Here is a 20,596-nt window from a genome sequence, read left to right on the forward strand (position 1 = left end):
CCACCTATATCTTCATATGAACTCCTGATTTATTTTTCAAGATCATTGTAAGTATATGCAGTTAGACATTCTCCCTGATCCATCAAGCAGAGCTGATCTCTCCATTCTTCTTGGTCATTATAATGCACAGTTCTCTGCAGTGTAATGGTCTCATACGTGTCTGTCATGGGCAGTATATTTTACATGAATTTTGGGGAGCACATACCCTTTATTTTTGTATTCCTATCACCGTACACTGTCTTGATGTATTATATACAGTGTCTCACTTTAACTATGTGCACTTATTACCTGCCGTTTTTCTTATTTCACTTCTTGTTTGTGTATGTTTATGTTCTGTTTTGGTGAAATACATTGTAAATTCTATGAGGACAACAATCTGTCTTGTTTGCTACTGTTTCCTACTATTTTCAAATGTATAGAATCGTGATTAATGTATGGGAAGCACTCAACAAATATCTATGGAGTGGGTGAATTGATTGGACAGATTATAGTTGTAGAAGTTTATCATGGCATTCTAACAAGATATATCTTTAAAGTTCTTTCAGCATAGTTTTGATGTATGCAGCATAATTTATAGCATTTCCTAGTATCAGGCAGAACTATAGTCATTCATAATTTCTGGGGCAACGATAGCTCTAGAAAACTTAGTGAGCAAGAATGGGCCCAGGATGAGATTAAAAAGAGAAAGTGACAAAGAATATAATGAATTTCTATGTTGAGATAGAATTGGAGATGAAAAGAATGGTAAGTACTTTTAGAGGAACAAATCCAATATGAACTAGATTATTGACTTTTATTTGGTTATAAAATTTGTTTGTGATCACTGATTTTTTTTTTAAATTCCATCACTGGAATGGTACTTTGTATAAAATTGGATCACTGCTTTGTTGATATGGTTAAAGTTGTTTTGTCTACTGTCAAATTGCTAGTGGGACAGTCCTGTGATTCAATCAATGGTGTTTCCAGGACTGTGCCTCTGTGAAGGGATGCTATCGGGGGAATTCTTAAGAGGCTTTCTGCTCTAGAGGCTGCACAGAAAATCACTGGATAATTGTTAGCATGGTGGCAATCTTTCCACTGGGAGACTTCCGTCATCTTATTACGTGGCTGCTACTACAAACATTTTTGCTTTGGACAGTGTCTGCTATAATGTCACTTTAAGATCACTCTAGAGACTATATGATTTCCAATATTTCTTGTGAGATGCTCTCAGTTTGGGTTCATTTGGAAATAATGAAGCAGTATTGAATTACCTTACCAATCATACACAAGAAGAGTATGGAGAGAGCTCTATTTAACACTCAGCATAACTCAAATTGTCCTTTTCTTTTCAAAATCTCTGCTTTGTTTGCCTGTGTTTGAGTGTGTTAATGATGTTTAAAAAATCATAAAAACACAAAACAAAATAATTTCCTCAAAGCAATACCTCTAAGAGTTCACTATTTTACTCTGAATATTTATAATTAAAAATTTTGAATTTTAATCCCATGTGTTACATCCAGTTGCTGTTGGCCAAAGATACTGAAATTCCAGCACATTTGAATGGCTAATGGTTGCAGTAAGAAGTAATTTTTGAAATTGGCTTGGAATAACATTTGTTAAATAAATAAAATTGAACAACCTTGGAAAATCTGAGCTTTATGGTTACTATACCAATATCCTATGCATAGGTCAATGCCTTTAATATTTTGGAGGTTACAGAATCTTTTGAAATTTTGATGAAGTATGGATTGCATCTCATTATCTACCCCCCCCCACAAATAACCCTAGATGTAATAACAAAATCCTTAAATCTATTCAGGATCTCTGTGGAATAGGTAGCATTATATAGTTTTATTACATAAATATATTGGCTTCTAGCTACCTAGAAAATTATGTTCACTTATTCAGTAATGTATATTTGATGATAAAAAGTTTGATGGAAATTTTATTGAAAATTTGATGATAACAAATACTGTATATTGGGCCTAAGCCCAATGAGAGATGCAGTGAGAGATGCAGATAACACAAAGAAGGCTTAGGTTCTGTGGGGCACTTAGCAAAGCCATGTAACCCAAAGGGCTGTGTCTGGTACTGCAGTCACTTTACTAAATCCCGTGAGGTCAGACACTGAATCCAAGTTATCCCTGTCTCCAGAAATGCTGCCCTTAGAAAATGGATATTGCAGCCACAATTTATTTGCCACACAAATACGTTTCCTAATGTTTTCCTTGTGAAAGCTTTATTACTTTTGATTCAAGGTCCAGGGTTGGTGCAGATAGTGAATGACATTTTGTCCCATGTTTGTATCAAAGCAACAGTAAAGGGATGGGTCATGACCATCTACCTTTGGCTTCAAAATTGTAGGAAATGGGTTCTGCTTCCCATTAGGATTCATATGGTGAGAGATGCCCCAAAGTACAACCAATTTATCATCATCATTATTATTTTAAAAGGACAAAACTCTTTGAACAAAAGGTAGATTAAACATAAACATTGGAAAATGTTACTTAAATGTTGAAAAACACTAGCAAATGTTCAGAATCTACAATCTGATGAAAGAAGAGGCAGATAGTGAAATTATGCTCAATAATGTTTGTAGTTAGGCAAACAAGAAATATTATTGTTTACTACTTACTACTTACTACTTACTACTACAATAATGATGTAGTAAGAAGTGTAGGTTTGAATATAGTATTTCAAATTTTCAGAGAAGAATCAGAAAACCTAGCAAAGGTGAAGAAAAATAAAATGATAACTACAACTTTCAATGAATAATAGTAAAATGAAAATAGCATGGTAGAATCATATGTATAAAGAAATGAACTAAAAAAAGAAACAAAAAAATCACAAAATAGGCAAAAAACACAAAGTTCAATTAAATTAACAAGAATATAGGATATAGATGAAAATGTAGGTTCTTGAGTATTTCTATTTTTTGGTTTTGAAACTAATATTGCAACTAACTAGGTATGAGGCCTTGAAAAGTTATTTAAAGATTTTCTACTTCAGTCTTTTCTTTTATAAGATGGTATGCAAAGCACATCAAAGGAAAGCTACTAAGGAAAGTTTAGAAATTTTAGTACATTCTAGAACAATGAAATAATGAAAAATAAATGAATTAAATCTGTAATTCAAGAGGTCAAGAATAGGAAACTAAAAAAATGGAACTGGCTGTTTAGAAAAGAAAGAAACTTGAAATGAATTTTTAAAGCTTAACTTTTTAAAAACTTATAGTAGAATGTATAAAATGCATGTATGGAAGAGTGATGTAGTCACAGGTAACATAATTAAAAAATTAACACATATGTAGGAAAGGTATAATTTCTTTAACATTCAAAGTTTTAAGAAATCAGAGAAAACCTGTAAGAGCCCAGCCAAAACTAAGTAAAGGACATGAATGAATAGTTTTCAAAGAAAAGAAATAGAATTGAGCACCCAGAGTTGACAGCTCAGGAAATAATTATCCATTATAGAATAATTCCTTAATAAAAGTTTTTATATACCTTTATTTTATTTATTCATTTTTATGTGGTGCTGAGAATCAAACCCAGTGCCCCACACATGCCAAGCAAATGCTCTACCACTGAGCCACAGACATAGCCCCTTAATAAAATTTTTATTTATCTTTCTAGTAGAATGTGCTACATATTATAGAAATATGGACAGTAACATAGGAAGCATCTATGAAAGTAGATGTCATTGAAACCTCTGTTCTGCAGGAAGTAGGACTATCTGAAGGCAAGAACTCAGGGTGGAGCTCTGATCCTCAGGGAGATCATCTCAGTCCAGGTCGCATCTATTCAACCAGCACAGGACTCAATAGTCAATACAGCCAAAGTCTAAGAAATTGGGTGAAATAGATTAGACAAAAAGGGTAGATCAAATTAAGTATAAATAGCCATACTGTTTGTATTATTGTGTTATAGGCTTTGTATCATGGACCAAATTTGAAAGAAGTTATTAACATGTATCGGGGATTAATCCACCGTGTAAGGTGTCGACTTGGTCTCCGGAGGACAAGACAAATTATAAACTTTTCAGAGCTAGAGGAATGGATGGACAGAAAAAAGTGTAAGTGACACAGTCATTTCGTGTTGGATTTTAGGTTTGGAATTGTTTGACTATTGAAATTTTATATATAATTACCCATAGTAAGGAAAGGTAAGCCATATTTTATATTACTGTAAGCTATTTGCATTTTAAGGTGCTTTATTTATATAATTGGATTAATTCATTATGATCCTCTGTTGATAAGGAACAGAAAGCTCATTCTGGCTAAGCAAAAAAAAAAAAAAAAAAAAAAAAAAAACCCAAGGATATTGAAAGGGAGATTATCAGAAAGAGAACTGAAGAATTAGATCAGATGGAATATGAATCAGAGGTGTTATAGAGAGATGGAAGGAACAGGAAAGAAAAATTTTTACTTGTCCCTGGGAGACATATCAGCTTACATCATTTAAAGAATTCCTTTTTGTGGGGGCAGGTACCAAGGATTGAACTCAGGGGCACTCGACCACTGTACCACATCCCCAACCCTATTTTGTATTTTATTTAGAGACAGCGTCTCACTGAGCTGCTTAGCACCTTGCTGTTGCTGAGGCTGGCTTTGAACTCACGATTCTCCTGCCTCAGCCTTCCAAACCTCTGGGATTACAGGAATGTGCCATAACACCCAGCTCATTTAAAGAATTTTTTTTGTGTGTTCTAAGACTTTAAATTCAAATCCAGGGAGACCTCAAATGATTGGTTTGGCCTTAGTCAGATTTCTGACTCTTTGCAGTGGGAGGGTCAACCTTGCTTGAGAGTTGCCCAGAGGCTCTGTCCACTGAAGGAGGGATTGCTGTGTAAATGAAAATTAAAAATTGATAGCAGAGGAATAGTCAGTGGATACTGAGTGGACAAAACACACATTGCTTGTTAGTGTTGGCATTCTATCCCTGGCTCTGCAATGTGTAGCTCAGCTTTCAGAGATCCTGATTTCTATTTATAATAAATGAATCAAGTATTGCTGAGGACTAGGATTGATTATTAGATCTGAACAGATTATTAGTTTCTCTAATAACAAAAAATTAATGATGCAAATAAATTATATTTAATTTGTATCATTTTATGGATTTATAAGACAAAAAGTATTATATGTTTGGCCATCTCAGCTAGTTATAAAATGTTTATTTCACATTAAGTACTGTAAATTTCATGAAGACAGGGACCACACATTTTTCAATAAATGCCACTATTTAATGAATGCCTGGTTTATCAGAAGGGCTCAAGAAACTTGGTAAAGGATCGTTTTCATTAAGTTTACTAGTCATGATAAAATTATTTGCCAAAAGATATTTATAAATTGTCAGAACTCTTTGGATTAGAACAATTCCTTTTCTGTGGCTAGAGGTTGAGGAAGGAAGAAGTTAGAGACAGGTGTTCCAGCCACAAGCACTCAGAGTTGAAGACCTTCACTCCTAAACTCTCCACCCCCTAGTACAAAACTCAGTGAGAGATTCTTATCTTTTATGTATAGTAGTTTGGTATTTTATCATCTAATATGAATATACTTATTTTATAATATTTATAAAAATACATAGTAGGACTTGACAGTGGTACACTGACCTCTCTTTACCCCTCCACTTTAGTTTTCTTGCTGACCTCCAAATCATATACCATTCCCATAATGGTCCTGCTATTTTATGCCATTTTAGCTTGGTACCCAAACCTCTGTCACTAAGTCATTTTTAACCTTATAGAAACCTTGCTTATTTTTCTTCGTTTTACCTTCTTTATGTGGCTTCTCCTCCTTGATTTGTAAGTGGAGATTTCAATATTTTTTTCATCTTAAAATAACCTCTTAGTTTGGAGGGGGATAAACAAAAAACTAATGTAGTGTCTGTTTTCTATCCTGGACCCTGATCAGACTTCTAGTGGAGAACTCTTTGAGTAAAAAGTCTTTAAAAAATAAGAGGTGGTCCAAGTGGGCAGATGGAGGAGGAACCGTGTTCTAGGCAGAGGAACAGCAAGCACAAAAACTTTCAGTGGTTTGGGAGGAAGTCAGGAGAGTGTTTTTATGTGGAATTGAGTTTGTGAGCGTGAGCAGATCTATATGGGATTGGAGAAGTAGTGGGGAGCTCAGGTCATATCACACTTCATAGGCCCTTGTTGTTTACCCTAAGAGAGCTGGGAATCTGTTGGAAGGTTTTGGACAAAGAACTATGGTGCAGCTTATGTTGAACACACCACTCTTGAACTTGTGTTGAGAATAGGCTCACAAGACACAAAGAATAAAGGAGCTCAGTTAAAACAGATGGTTCTCTGCCCAACGCAGGATCTGAACAGTAAAATAGGGTTAGTTAGCTAGACGAATAATTTAAAGAATTACCAACAGATGTAACCATTTACACGGAAAGTTAAAGTAACTGTAGCATCCACAGAATTTATGAGTTCTTTTTGTCTTCCTGTTCCTAGAAAAATTTCTCTGACCTTTCTCTGTGTATTGACTGGTAATTGGGTGATGATATTTGACAAATCTCCCTGTACATTTTTAAGCATCTTTTAGTCCTTTGAAAGTTTCATTAAATTTCATGATTTAAGTTTTATATTAAACCATGGTTCTACTAGTCTGGCATATTAATTCCGCTAGTGTTTTGCTGAAGGTTTGCTTGTAGGGCATCCTTTGCAAGCTAGGGACATTGTGATCTCTTTATTTAGTCACAAAGCCATAATGTTAATATGTGCATCACTCTGATCTTATGAGAAACATCTAAAACTGATTAATTCAAGGAAAACATAACCTAAAGATATATATGAATGCTTTTTAAAGGAGAAATATGTTTACATAAACAAAAAATAAAAATGAAAAGTAACATTCTTTGTGTCTTACATGTAGTTTGGGTTTCTCCAGATTCAGATCCCAAAACTGAGGATTTCAAGTGCAAATATATTGGGAGTTGATGCCAGAAGATGCGTTAGTGGAATAGAGAAGTGAGACAGGAAAGGGACAGAACTCAGAACAGAATGCATTATCAAGGGAACTCAAGAAAACAGTAGAGCCAACTTGCTTCAAGTTTTTTTTTTTTTAAGAGAGAGAGAATTTTAATATTTATTTTTTAGTTTTCAGCGGACACAACATCTTTGTATGTGGTGCTGAGGATCGAACCCGGGCTGCACGCATGCCAGGCGAGCGCGCTACCGCTTGAGCCACATCCCCAGGCCGCTTCAAGTTTTTGTCCACAGATTCTTCCCTGCTCCCTAGTCAGGAATTGACGGCCAGTGCAGTGGGGGTCTTAACTCCCTGGTATGTCTTGCTTCCTGCACAGGTGGGCAGAATAAAGTCCTGGACAATCAAATGCAGATGCTGGCACTTCCAAGTTAAGTCAAAATGCACAGGAAAGTAATAGAGAAGGAGATATTCATGTGGCATCAAAAGCAACTGCTTTACTTTATTTGCCAAGAGAGAGAAATGCATAGATATAAAAAGTATAAATTTGTTTATTTTGCTGCTGTGTTTTAAGATTTTTCCAAATCTACTACTGATATCTACTACTCATATTTTTCCAAATCTACCTACTCATATCAGGGAATTACTAAATATTTCTAAATACTAAATATTTCTTGAATTTGTTGATATCTCATCACTATCTCCCTCAATGAATGAACCAATGAATGAATGAATAACTACAAAATTGAAATCCATATGGTTGAGTGCCAGGATGATATAGTTCTGTTAGAAACTACTCTGATATCTATTCTCATTGGGAGCCCTTACTTCAAAGCTAGATCTGCTTCAGGCAGTCCCTGTCTTACTGTCAATACTGACAACATTCTGCTTTATGGGGTTAATCGAACATATTTTAGAGTGGAGACTCAATATCGCCTTTTTAAAATATTTTTTATTGGTACTTATACATAACTGTAGGATTCATTATGCCCTAGTCATACATGCACATCACATAATTGGATCAGACTCATTCCCCAAAACCTTCCCTTTCCCTCCCCTCCTCCTTCCCTCATCCACTTGCTGTACTGATCTCCCTTCTATTATTATTTAAATTAGTACATTATAATTATATGTAATTATATAATATATGGGATTCATTCATAGCATACTTTGGTTTATTTTTTCCCCAGTATTTCCTTATGCCTTCCCCTCCCTCTTCCCTCTTAATCCCTTTTCTGTACTCTTATTATTCTCCATTCTATTTGAATAAAATTTATTTTTTTTTAAATCCCGTCCCCACCCCTGTCTCTCTGTCTCTGCCCTCCACATATGAGAGAAAACATTTGACCATTGACTTTCTGAGTCTGGTTCATTTCACTTAGCATGGTGTTCTCCAGTTTCATCCAGCAAATGCCATAATTTCATTCTTCTTTATGGTTGAATAGAATTGTGTTGTGTGTATAGACGACCTTTTCTTTATTCAGCCATCTTTTGATGGGTACCTAGGCTGATTCCATAAATTGGCTATTGTCAAAATCCCATTTTTGAAAGGAAAAAAATGTTTATGGAGAACTTTATTTACAAAATGTATGCATCAGTTCTCTTGGTCATTGTCTAACTCCTGTCTAATGTCAAGTACAGGAGATCGGTGACAGGTGACCAAACTGAGTGGTTTTCGATGGTAGCCTGGAACTGGGGGTGCAGATGGGCAAAATACCATAAAATAGGAAGTAGGAACTTAGGAAGTCAGTGAGAAAAAGACATTGCTCCCAATTAGGGGCTAAATCAGAAATAGAATAAGCAATACAAACTGGAATCAGCAATTTATGCAGTTAGGATGTGAGTGGGGAGACAGAGAGAGATGAACAATTAAAGGACTTAATAAATAATGAATACTGAAATGGATCAACAGGTGTCAGGCTTCCAAGAAATTTTGACATTGCTGACATGGATGTGAAAAAAGGAACTCTAGTTCACTGTTTATGGAAATGTAAATTAGTACAGCAATTATGGAGAACAGTATGGAGCTTGCTCACAAAACTAAAATTAGATCTACAATGTGATCCAGCTATTCCATTTCAGTGTGTAAATCCAAAGGGAATAAAATCAGCATATAAAAGAGATACTTACACACCTATGTTTATAATGACACTATTCATAAGAGCTAAGATGTAAAATCAGCCTAGATGCCCATCAACCACTGAATGAGCAAAGAATATGTGATATATATGTGTGTGTATGTATATACACATGCACACATTGTGTGTATATGTATATATGTATATGGATATGATATGCACACACACATAATGTGTATATATACATGTAGTGTTATTCAGCCATAAAGAAGGATGAAATCCTGTCATTTACAGAAAAATGGGTGGAACTGCTTAAGGACATTATGCTAAATGAAATGACAGATACTGAAGGTCAAGTACTACATGGCCTCTTCCTATGTGGAACTTAAAAAAAATGTCAACCTGAATATAGAATAATGATTGCTGGAAGTTGGGAAAGGGAGTTGGGGGGTGGATAAACGGAGGTGGGATTTGATTAGCATGTGCTTGTATTGGAACATCACACTGAATCCCAGCAATATGTACAATGAATACATCTTCTTTGAAAATAGAACTTTTATATAGCTATGTTTATGATGTAGTTCAAGCATTGATAGTGGTAGGGTCATGAAACCAGAATCTAGGAACCCCTGTTTTATTTGGGGGGTCCAGTCTGAGTTTCATGACCATGCAGTGCCAGCTGGGGGTGCACTGCCTTTGTCCCTTTGCCATCAGGCTTTTTTTTTTATTAGTTGCTCAAGACAATACAGTGATCTGGACATAGCATACATTTGATTCAAATGGGGTATGAATTTTCATTTTTCCATGTGTACAGATTGCAGTATCACATGGTTATACAGCCACGTATATACATACTGCCATACTAGCTAGTGTCTGTTGTATTCTGCTGTCCTTCCTATCCCCCCTGCCCTCCCCTCCCCTCCCCTCCCATCACCTCTCTCTACCCAATCTACTGTGACACATTTCTCTCTCTCTTTTTCTTCCCCCTCACACCATCATGTATGTATTTTGTATAACTATGAGGGTCTCCTTCCATCTTTCATGCAATTCCCCTTCTCCCTCCCATTCCCTCCCACCTCTCTTCCCTGTTTAGCGGTAATCTTCTTCTCATGCTCTTCCTCCCTACTCTGTTTTGACTCACCCCCCTTATATCAGAGAAGACATTCAGCATTTGTTTTTTAGGGATTGGCTTCACTTAGCACAATCTTCTCTAATGCCATCCATTCCCCTGCAAATGCCATGTTCTTGTTATTTTTTAGTGCTGAGTTATATTCCATTGTGTATAAATGCCACATTTTTTTTTATCCATTCATCTGGCGGGTGTCCCCTTCCTCCCTCACTGTTCTATGTGTGTCCCTCCCGAAGCTGCACACTCAGTCGAAGAGGAAGACCTTCCCCTATAGAGGAGGACCGTTCTTCGGTCAAGGGTATATGAGTAGCTGCGCTCCCCTACTAGAACCTCCAAACAAGCTCTCAAGGCCATCAGGCTTCTTGAATCCTGGAAGCGCGTCAGCAGATAGGAAAATAAAGCTGGGGTTAAAGTCATTTCAAATCCAGATGAACCTTTGAGGCGGCTTGCACTTGGTATTATTTATAAAGAACTCATTTTCTTTTACCTTTTTGGACTTTCAGACTATGAAACAAAGTTTGCCAAGAGAGAAGATTGGCAGGGATTAGAAAGAAGTAATCTCCTTAAGTACTTTAGAGACTGTGGCCACTACCCAACCCAGAAGCAGGTTGATGAGTATTGGGACTTGTTCAACAAAGGTAAGGAGTACCTGATGTCTTTTTTGCTCTTCCCTTCTTATCTTTTCACTTTCTTCTTTCCTTCTCCCTACTTTTCTCCCTTGTTTCTTCCTTAGTTGATTCATCCATACCTTTCTTCTCTTACTTTCACTAAATTTGTTTTAAAAGTCATTTTCCTCAAATCTCTTTGTATCTGAGTTTAGTACATATGAAGGAAGGCAGGTTAAACAATGTTAATAAGTTTATTTTTAACTTTTATATCTTGTGAATATCTATTTTGATATAATAAATTCCACATGGCTGAATGATAAAATTTTAAATACTGATACTAATAGTTGTTCTCCTGGATAGTTACATTTGGTTCTGTTAAATACAGTCAAGTTTAAATATATCAATATCATAAACTATTTCAATACAATAGAATTTTACCATTAGAAAATGATTTCTTTTCTGAACAGTAAATAAATGAGAGGATAATATTGTCTGACTATATTTAACAATGTATATGGAGTAGCATTTCACTCTTCTCTGGATCCCTAGTAGATTGCTGGGAATTGTCACTGGGGCATAAGAAATATCAATGAATTTTCCTTAAGATTCTTTTCAGTTTTTCTTTCATTCATTTCTCAGATTTGTTGAAATGTAATTGACAAGTAAAAATATTCAAGTTTCTTGATATAATCATTTACCACAATTACCACAATCAAGTTAATCAAGCCACCTAGCATCATCTATAGTTGCTGTGTGTGTGTGTGTGTGTGTAAGTGTGTGTATAGGTGAGGGGGTGAGGCCACTTAAGATCTTCTCTGAGCAGATTTTAAGTAAACAATACAATGTTATCAACTATTTTTCTTTCTCCTTTCTCTTATTTGTATTATAATCACTGTGCTGTATATTAGATGTCATTAGTATCCACTCCATAAAAGAAAGTTTGTATGTTTTAGCCAACATCACCTCATTTCACCCAAAACTCTTCCCCTAGCAACCACCATTCTACTTTCTGCTTTCATGAGTTCAACTTTATTTAGAGTCCACCAATAAAGGAGTTCATACATTTTTTGCCTTTCTCTGTCTGGCTTATTTTACTTAGCACAGTGTCTAGTTGGTAGATTGTCACAAGGACATGATTTCCTTCTTTTACAAGACTGAATAATATTCCATGTGTACATGTAGATTTTCTTCATCCATTTGTTCCTTAATAGACATTTACTTTGGTTGCATTCCTTGATTATTGTAAGTAATGTTGCAGTGAACATATGTGTACAGATATCTCTTAGACATACTAATTTTATTTTCTTCAGATATTTACCCAGGAATGGGTTTTTGGTCTTGTGGTTTTTAATTAAGAATTTCCATATTGTTGTCCATAATGGCTGTACCAATGCACAATCCTATCAACAGTGTTTCTGTGTTCCCTTGTCTCCTAATCTTCACCAACATTTCTTTCTTTTCTTTTTGATAATAGTCATCATAACGTATATGAGTTGCTATCTTATTGTGGTTTTGATTTGTATTTTGCTGATGGCCATTTGGGGGAAAAAGTCTATTCAGGTTCTTTACCCATTTTTAGTTGAATTCTTTGTGTTTACCTTGCTATTAAGTTATGTGAGTTTGTATATTTTGGATGATATTAATGCTTTATCACACATAATGGCATGCAAATATTTTCTCCTATTCTGTAAGTTGCTTTTTCATTTTGTTGGTTGTTTCTTTTGCTCTGAGAAGGTTTTTAGTTTGATGTAGTTCCACATTTTTGTTCATTTGGTGGATTTTGCTTCTTTGATTTGTTTGCTTTTGGGATCATATCTCAAAAATCTTAGCTAGGAACAGTGAGAAGGAGTTTCCACCCTGTGCTTTCTTCGAGGAATTTTATGGTTTTCAAACTTAGATTTGAGTATAATTCCTTTTGAGTTAATTTTATATGTATGAGATAAGGGTCCAATATCCTATTGCACAAGGATATCTGTTTTTCTCTAAGCCATTTATCGAAGATGCTCTCCTTTCCCCATTGTAGGGCACCATTGTCAAAGATTAGTTGTCTGTATATGTGGGGCTTATTTCTGGGCTCTTTATTTTGTTCTATTGGCCTCTTCATTTTCCTGCCTGTGCCATAGTGGGTTTTTTTTGGGGGGGTAATATCATTTGAAATCAGGAAGTATGATGCCTCCAATTATTCTTTTTTCAAAATTGATTTGGCTGTTTGGGATTTTTTTTGGTTTGTTTTTATGCAATTTTTAGGTTTGCTTTGTCTAAAATGCTTTTGGAATCTTGGTAGGGATTGCATCAAATCTATAGGTCATTTTGGGTAGCACAGATACTGTAATGTTCTTCCAATCCATGAAGATAGGCTACCTTTCCATTTATTTGTAACTTTCATTTCTTTCATCAGTGTCTTTTAGTTTTTAATATGGAGATCTCTCGTCTTTTTCTTTAAATTTATTCCTAAGGATTTTATTTATTTTGATGCCATTGTCAAAGAATTTTAAAGTTTTCTTTTCAAATGATTTGTTAGTGTAGGAAAATGCAAATTACTTTTGTATATTAGTTTTTTTTTCTTTACTAATGTTGTGGCTTTCTGATGTGTTTAGAGATAATATGTCCACAATTTAATCAAGAATCAAAGATAAACAAACTAAAACATTTCAGGACCGATTTTTGATATAGGGAAAAACTCACTCCTGAAAGTGTGAGTAAATATTGAAGCTTCATTGTATTTTGGACCTCCTCCCCTTCATTCTTAGTGCAGATTTATCCAGTTCTTTACCCACAACATTATTTTGCTGTTGTCCTAGTACAATGAACATTTTTCAAGACTTTGATAAATATTCATTCACTTCTTGACAGAGACATCCAAATCACTTTGCATTTCTGTGGTTATGAATAGGTTGTTTCAAATTATTTTTCCTAATGACCAAAATAGTGAATATAAAAAATGTGGGAAATACTGTAATATATAAAATTTCTAAGAAATCGAATTTGGTAACAGTGGATTTCTATCTTTCCATTTTTTTCCTGTGTACATTATGTTAATTTTTATGAAAATTGATATTTTTACATATTGCTGGAGTATGATTTTTTGCTTTTTTAATAAGTCTCCAATCCATAAATATATTTTATCACATTATTTATGACTAGTAATCTGTCATGATTATATGTGTCCTATCATACATTTGCTGTTTTACATTTATGTTGTTTTATTTTCCTTATAATAATAAAATTTTTAAAATTAAGCAAAGCAAAATATTAAGTGTTTCAGAACTTTACAAATTAGTGTTAGCAATTTAAATATAAGGCTTTTTTCAAGTTAGTAGTTTCATAGGGATATTTTCCTCTTCCAATTACTTTGGGCTACATGATTATGGGTTAGATTTAGAGCATAGCTCTAGAATTAACTTGTTTAGCTTTATTTCCTCACTTTACCTCTTAACAGCTATGTGTCTGGACAAGCTGTTTATTGCACCTATGCTTGTTTTTCTCAATTATAAAAAAATGATAATACTTGCATCATTGGACTATTGTGAGGCTTAAATGAAATTATTCATATAAAATATGTGAGCCATGATAAGTGCTCAGTAAATGTTTGCTAAAATTTTTCATTAATAATTCCTGTACATCCGTATTCTTATAATTGTTTTCAATTATTTTTATTTTGAAACTGTCTAAATATTGAATCCATTGGATGCTGACTCATTTTTATAGAGATTTTTGTATTAAATGTCATCCATTGGCTTCTACATGTATGTTTGGTTTTGATTATCATATGAACTTCTTGCTAAAGCAGGTGGTATTCTCATTTATGCTCATTTTGAAGATAAGAGAACTGAGACTTAGAGGCTTTCTAAACTCATTGTTAAACTGAAACTTTAACCCTTCAATCAAAGGTCAATACTCTTTTCATTTTATCATGTAGAGACATTTTTAAAGATCAGTATTATGTAAACATAATTGGATGATTGAGACATCTCAGCAGCAGAGAGTGACCTTTATTTATTTTTCTCCTACTTGCTTAATGCTTTGCAGTATAGTAGGTTTTCTGCAAGTGATTGAGTCTATTAAGATTCATATTAAAGTTAGAATTTTCAAAATTGTTTTTATTCAAATACCTAAGACTTGGATGCTTTCTCTTTGAGAAAGGGTCCATTACAACATTGTAATTTTGTGTCCCCATTCTATTGTTCTGTTCAGTAAAACTAGTTCTTTTGGTGCAGAGGAAGCTTTTTCTTCTTTCACTTAAAATGGAGGCACTCTTCTAAAGTAGTGGAAAGAAAATAATATTTATGGAAAAGGGAACAAAACTATTGGATTTCTGTTTGCTACTAATATATATTCCATTTTAAAAGAATCTGATTTTATGCATTTTAGATTGTCAGTCATCTTCATTCATACTGACTTCTTTGATTGGAGATAATAGCTCCAGATGTGCAACCTACACATTTTCTCATCCAGTAGAATATTTCACCTAATGCAGATGTAGTTAATTCAATTGATTAACTTCTTCAGTGTACAGCACCAAGTAGGTCACATTCCTAAAACTGTCTGTATGTCTTCAGGTATTTTTAGCTTTTTTTTTTTTTTCATTCTTTCTTTTTTTCTTTCTTTATTCTTATCACTATGGTAACACAAGAATTTGTGACTGAGGACATGAATTTCATCTGAAAATCTTCCTTCGGGAGAATGAAGCATCTTCGAGCTGTGTGTAATCTGATCTTAAGAGCTGCAGACCACACAAACATGAGAACTTTTTCCTGATATTCACTTAAATCCAAAATAAATGAAACCATTGACAATAGAAAATAGCACTACTGAAATTAAGGGGAAAAAATGCATTGTGCTTGTAGATCATCGAATCACACATCTGCCTATCCCACAGAAATTTGAACTATCAAGATTCTCCCAACATGTAAATTAAACTTTTAGTTCACTTTCTACAATTAGAATGATCAGAAACTCAATGGGATGCTAAGTCCATTTTTCGTGTGAAGTTCCAGACAAAAATCAAAAAGAAAAATTTTAAATCCAAAATGTAGAAGCTCTCATATGTTACTTAACCTGAAATACCCTTTGTGTCTGAAGACATGATTGCCTGAGATGTGATGTGAATTATTGTAGAGTCCGTGACTAGTGGTTGGTAAATCAAAACCTCACTCTGGACCTCCTTCTTCAGAGCACAGCCTTGTCCACCACAAGCTGGAAATGCTCTCTTTTCTGCTCCTTTATCAGCATAGATATGGTTTTATGTTTTTAAATGGGAAACACATAAATATTTTTCTTGTACATTTTTTATATGAACAGGCACTCTAACAATAAAGTCTTAATTGTGTGGAGAAGGGATCAAAAGGCTTTTTAAAAAAAAGATAATAGAAGATCCTTGTGTATAGAAAAACAGAAACTGGCAAATTCTGATTTCAAAAGAATGTGGAAGTATCAGACAACATGCTATAAAACCTTTATTTTATTATTATATTTTCTTTTTTTATTTGTTCTCATTAGTTGTACATGACAGTAGGATGCATTTTGACACATTGTACACAAATGGAGCATAACTTCTCATTCCTCTGGCTGTACATGGTGCCGAGTTATACCACTAGTATAATAATATGTGTATATAGGGTAATAATGTCTGTTTCATTCTTCTGTCTTTCCCATTCCCATGCCCCCTTCTCTCCCCTCACTCCCCTCTGCACAATCCAGAATTCCTTTGTCCTTCCCTACCTATCCCCACCCTCACTATGAATCAGCATCTGATTATCAAAGAAAACATTCAGCCTTTGTTTTTTTGATTGGCTTATTTCATTCAGCATTATATTCTCTAGTTCCATCCATTTACCTGCAAAAATGCCATACTTTTATTCTTCTTTAGGCTGAGTAATATTCCAATACATATATGTACCACATTTTCTTTATCCATTCATCTGTTGAAGGACATCTAGGTTGGTTCCATAGTTTAGCTATTGTGAATTGAGCTGCTATAAACATTGAAGTAGTTTCATCACTATAGTATGCTGATTTTAAGTCCTTTGGGTATAAACTGAGGAGTGGGATAGCTGGGTAAAATGGTGGTTCCATTCCAAGTTTTTTGAGGAATCTCCATGCTGCTTTCCACAGTGACTGCACCAATTTGTAGTTCCACCAGAAAGTTGTGAGTGTACCTTTTCCCCACATCCTTGCCAACACTATTGCTTGTGTTCTGACTGGAGTGAGATGAAATCTTAGAGTAGCTTGATTTGCAATTCTGTAATTTCTAGAGATGTTGAACATTTTAACACTTAAGAGTGAAATTTAACACATTCTTAGTATAAAACATTTTGAAAATACACATTAAAACAGAAGGTAAAACAAATAATACTGACAATTTTATGTTCCAAATGGTTTGAGACTACTGACCATGGTTCAATTAGAACAGACAAACAAGTCTTTAAAAAAATCCTCCAGTGCCACCATTAACATTTGGAAAATGTTCTTGGCAATTTATCTTCTTTATTAATATAATCAAAATATAATCCCATTGTATAAAGGTTGTAGGCACAAATCTCAGTCAAGGACTTGCTGTTTTTTTATAGGGACTTGCTTTTTGTTCTTTTCATGTCCATATTCTAGAAATTTCATTTCAGGCATGCTCAGGTGGTAATGAGGGTGGAAGGATGTCAATCCCAACTGTTAAACCCAATCTTGGCCACCAATCTATTTTTTGTCTTTATAGATTTGTGTATCTGGGAATCTCTTGTAAACAGAATTATGGAATTGTAGTTTAGGACTGGTTTCTGTCACTTAACAATGTTTTTGAGGTTCATTCATGTTGTAGCAGGTTATTGATACTTTATTATCAAATAATATTCCAGTGTATGGATAAACCACATTTGTTTATCCAGCCATCAGCTAATGGATTTGGGGGTTCTTCCGACCTTTTTGTTATTATGACCAATAGTGCTATGAACATCCATTGGTGGTTTTAACTCACATTTCCCTAAGAATGAAAGATATTGAGCATTTTTCATATGCTCAGAAGGTACTTGTATATCTTCTGTAAAGGGGCCTATATACAAAATGCAGTATATTGTCTCAATTGAGAGCTTTATTTCTCATTTTGTTTATTATTCTGAATAAAAATTATCTATCATGTAAGTTCATGTTATGTAAGTATATATGATATTTTTACCAAGCGCTGTTATTTCTTCTTATTTTATCAAGAGTATATCTGAAGAGCAATTTTTAAATATTTATAAAGTCAAATTCATTAATATGTTTTCCTCTGGAGTAGGCATTTGGTGTAATATCTAAGAAATTTTTACCTACCACAGGATAAAAAAGGTTTTCTTCTATAATTTTTCTAGAAACTTTATTGTTTATCTCTCACTTTTTGGTCTGAGGTATATTTTTCTTTTAACCTATTTGCATATTAAATATAAAGTGTTTTTCTCATCATAAGCATAACCTTTTATCTTGCTGCTTTTGTACAATTTGACAAGCCTTTCCATTGGATCAGAGGCTTTAGTTCATTCATACTTGGTAGAATAATTGATGTGGTTGTATTTTTGTCTGTCATTTTTACAGCTTGCTTTTTACATCATTCCTCTCTTCTCTGTCCCTGTGTGCCTATGTGACTTTCTTCTTTAGCATTGTACACAAGTATTTTAGTGGACCATTATAATTACACTAGGAATCTTTAAAACTTTTATTTACAATTTTTATTTTTAATGGTTCTTCAAGAGATTGCAACATACACCTTAATTTAATCACAATATCGTTCAGGTTGATATTAAAAGAATTCCAGTTAAACAAAAAAACTGCTTCAGGGCAGCTCCATGACATCCCTCCTCCTTCTGCTATCACTGCTATCACTATATATTCCATATATAAAATTTATAAACCTAGCAATAGTTTTATAACTATGCCCTTATGTAATCATATATCGTTAAATCAGTCAAGAGAGAACTGTGAAAGTGTGTCCTATACAGTTTATATATATATGAATACATTTACTATTTCCTTTGCTTCTCACTATTTCTTGAGATATGAGTTACCATCTGGTGTCTTTTCCTTTCAGTGGGTCTTCTAACAGCGAATCTTTAATCTCTTGTAAGTCTGGAAATGTCTTCATCACCTTCGTATTGGGAGAGTAGTTTTGCTGGATATAGAATTCTTGGGTGCCAGTTTTAGTTTTCAGTCAGTTCTCTGAATATGTCCCTCAGCTGTCTGCTGACCCCCATGGGTTCTGATGGGAAATCAGTCGTCCTTGCTTTTTGTTCCCTGTGTATGAAGAGGTATTTCTTCCGTTTATCACACTAGGGGTTCATTGAACTTCTTGGATCTGTAGATTGCTATTTTTCATTAAATTTGACTTTTTTTAGCTAAATATTTTTTTCTGCACCTTTCTCTCTCTCTCTCCCTGTTCTATCCTTCTATAATTCTTAGCAATCTTTATATTAGTAAATTTAAAGTTGTCTCAGAGGTTTCTGAGACTATTTATTTACTTTAAAATTTTTATTTATGTTGTTCTTTAAATTAGATAATATTTATTGATCTATCTTTAAATTCACTATTTTTTTTCTTTTGCCTCTTGAGTCTGTGGCTGAGCCCTTTTTGTGAATTTTTTATTTTTTAATGCTAGAATTTTGTTTACTCCTTTTGACGTCTTTGTCTGCTGAATCCATCACTTGAGTCTTCTCAGAGTTAGTTTTTGACTTTTCCCCCCAGACTATGGGGTGGGATTTCCTATTTCTTTGCATGTCTCATTTTTATTTGTTATTATTGAATACTAGACTTAAAAAAACATTTTGCAATTTATTTATTTTTATTTTTTATTTGTTCTTTTTCATTATACTTGATGATAGAATGTATTTTGACATCAGACACACATGGAGTATAACTTGCTGTTCTTGTGGTTGTACATGATATGGAGTTTCACTGGCCATATATTCATATATGAGCAGAGGAAAGTGATGTCTGATTCATTCTACTGTCTTTCCTTTCCTATTCCCATTCCCTCTCCTTTTCTGCTACTCCACCCTGTCCCATCTGGTGAACTTCTCTCCCTCCCCCAGCCTATTTTGAGTCAGTATCCATATATCAGAGGACATTCTGCTTTGGTTTTGGGGGATTGGCTTATTTCACTTATTACGATAGTCTTCTGTTCCATTCATTTACTGGCAAATGCCATAATTTCATTTTTCTTTGTGGCTGATGCTGGACATTTTAGATAGTGTATTACTGCAACTATGACTTTTCCCCTTGGACCAAAAGTTTCTTGATGTATTTAATAACTTACCTGGACTTGATATATGGAATCTGATCTGTTTTCCCCAGGGTATTTGGTTGTTCATTTCTCTGATGTCATTACTTTAGTTCTTAACTCTTTAGAGTGGCATATTAAATATAAAGTGTTTTTCTCATCATAAGCATAACCTTTTATCTTGGGTTTCTGCATGTCTGCCGGTCAGCCAATGACTGGGCAGAGGATTCACTCAAACACCCTGAGCTCCTGAGGTTTCCACCCATGGCCTATGGATCTGTGTGTGGGATGGAGAGCAGGTTCAATGTTCAGCCAGTTTCTATGCCTGATTCATGTTTTATTTTCTGTTGGCACTCTTGAATCTTTCCTTCAGATTCCTGTGGTTTCTTACTTATCCTGGGATCCTTTTCTATGGCCTTTTTATTTCCAGAATTTGCCTTTTAAACTCATGACAAGTGTCTGTTTGGTCCCAACTCTGGTCTGCACCTGAGGCTAGCAGAACTGCAGCTTTCCCCCATTTATTTCTGACCAAGTCTGTTATGAATATTGTCAGAGTCATGGCTGTGAGTTTTACCCACCTCTTCAAATCCATTTATCATCATGTGATGGCTGGTTATAACAGAATGATAATCC

General features: G+C 34.4%; 1 protein-coding gene across 1 annotated transcript in view; it reads left to right on the plus strand.

Annotated features, from left to right (window-relative positions):
* The window catches only part of Iqcm (IQ motif containing M), a 316,123-nt gene that overhangs the window by 144,594 nt on the left and 150,933 nt on the right, over positions 1–20,596 (plus strand). The window contains exons 9-10 of the mRNA XM_076864082.1: positions 3,909–4,053; positions 10,621–10,755. Coding sequence (XP_076720197.1) covers positions 3,909–4,053; positions 10,621–10,755 — 280 coding nt within the window. The remainder of the gene's footprint in view (positions 1–3,908; positions 4,054–10,620; positions 10,756–20,596) is intronic.

This window comes from Callospermophilus lateralis, chromosome 8 (assembly GCF_048772815.1).
Source record: "Callospermophilus lateralis isolate mCalLat2 chromosome 8, mCalLat2.hap1, whole genome shotgun sequence".
Classification (NCBI taxonomy): domain Eukaryota; kingdom Metazoa; phylum Chordata; class Mammalia; order Rodentia; family Sciuridae; genus Callospermophilus; species Callospermophilus lateralis.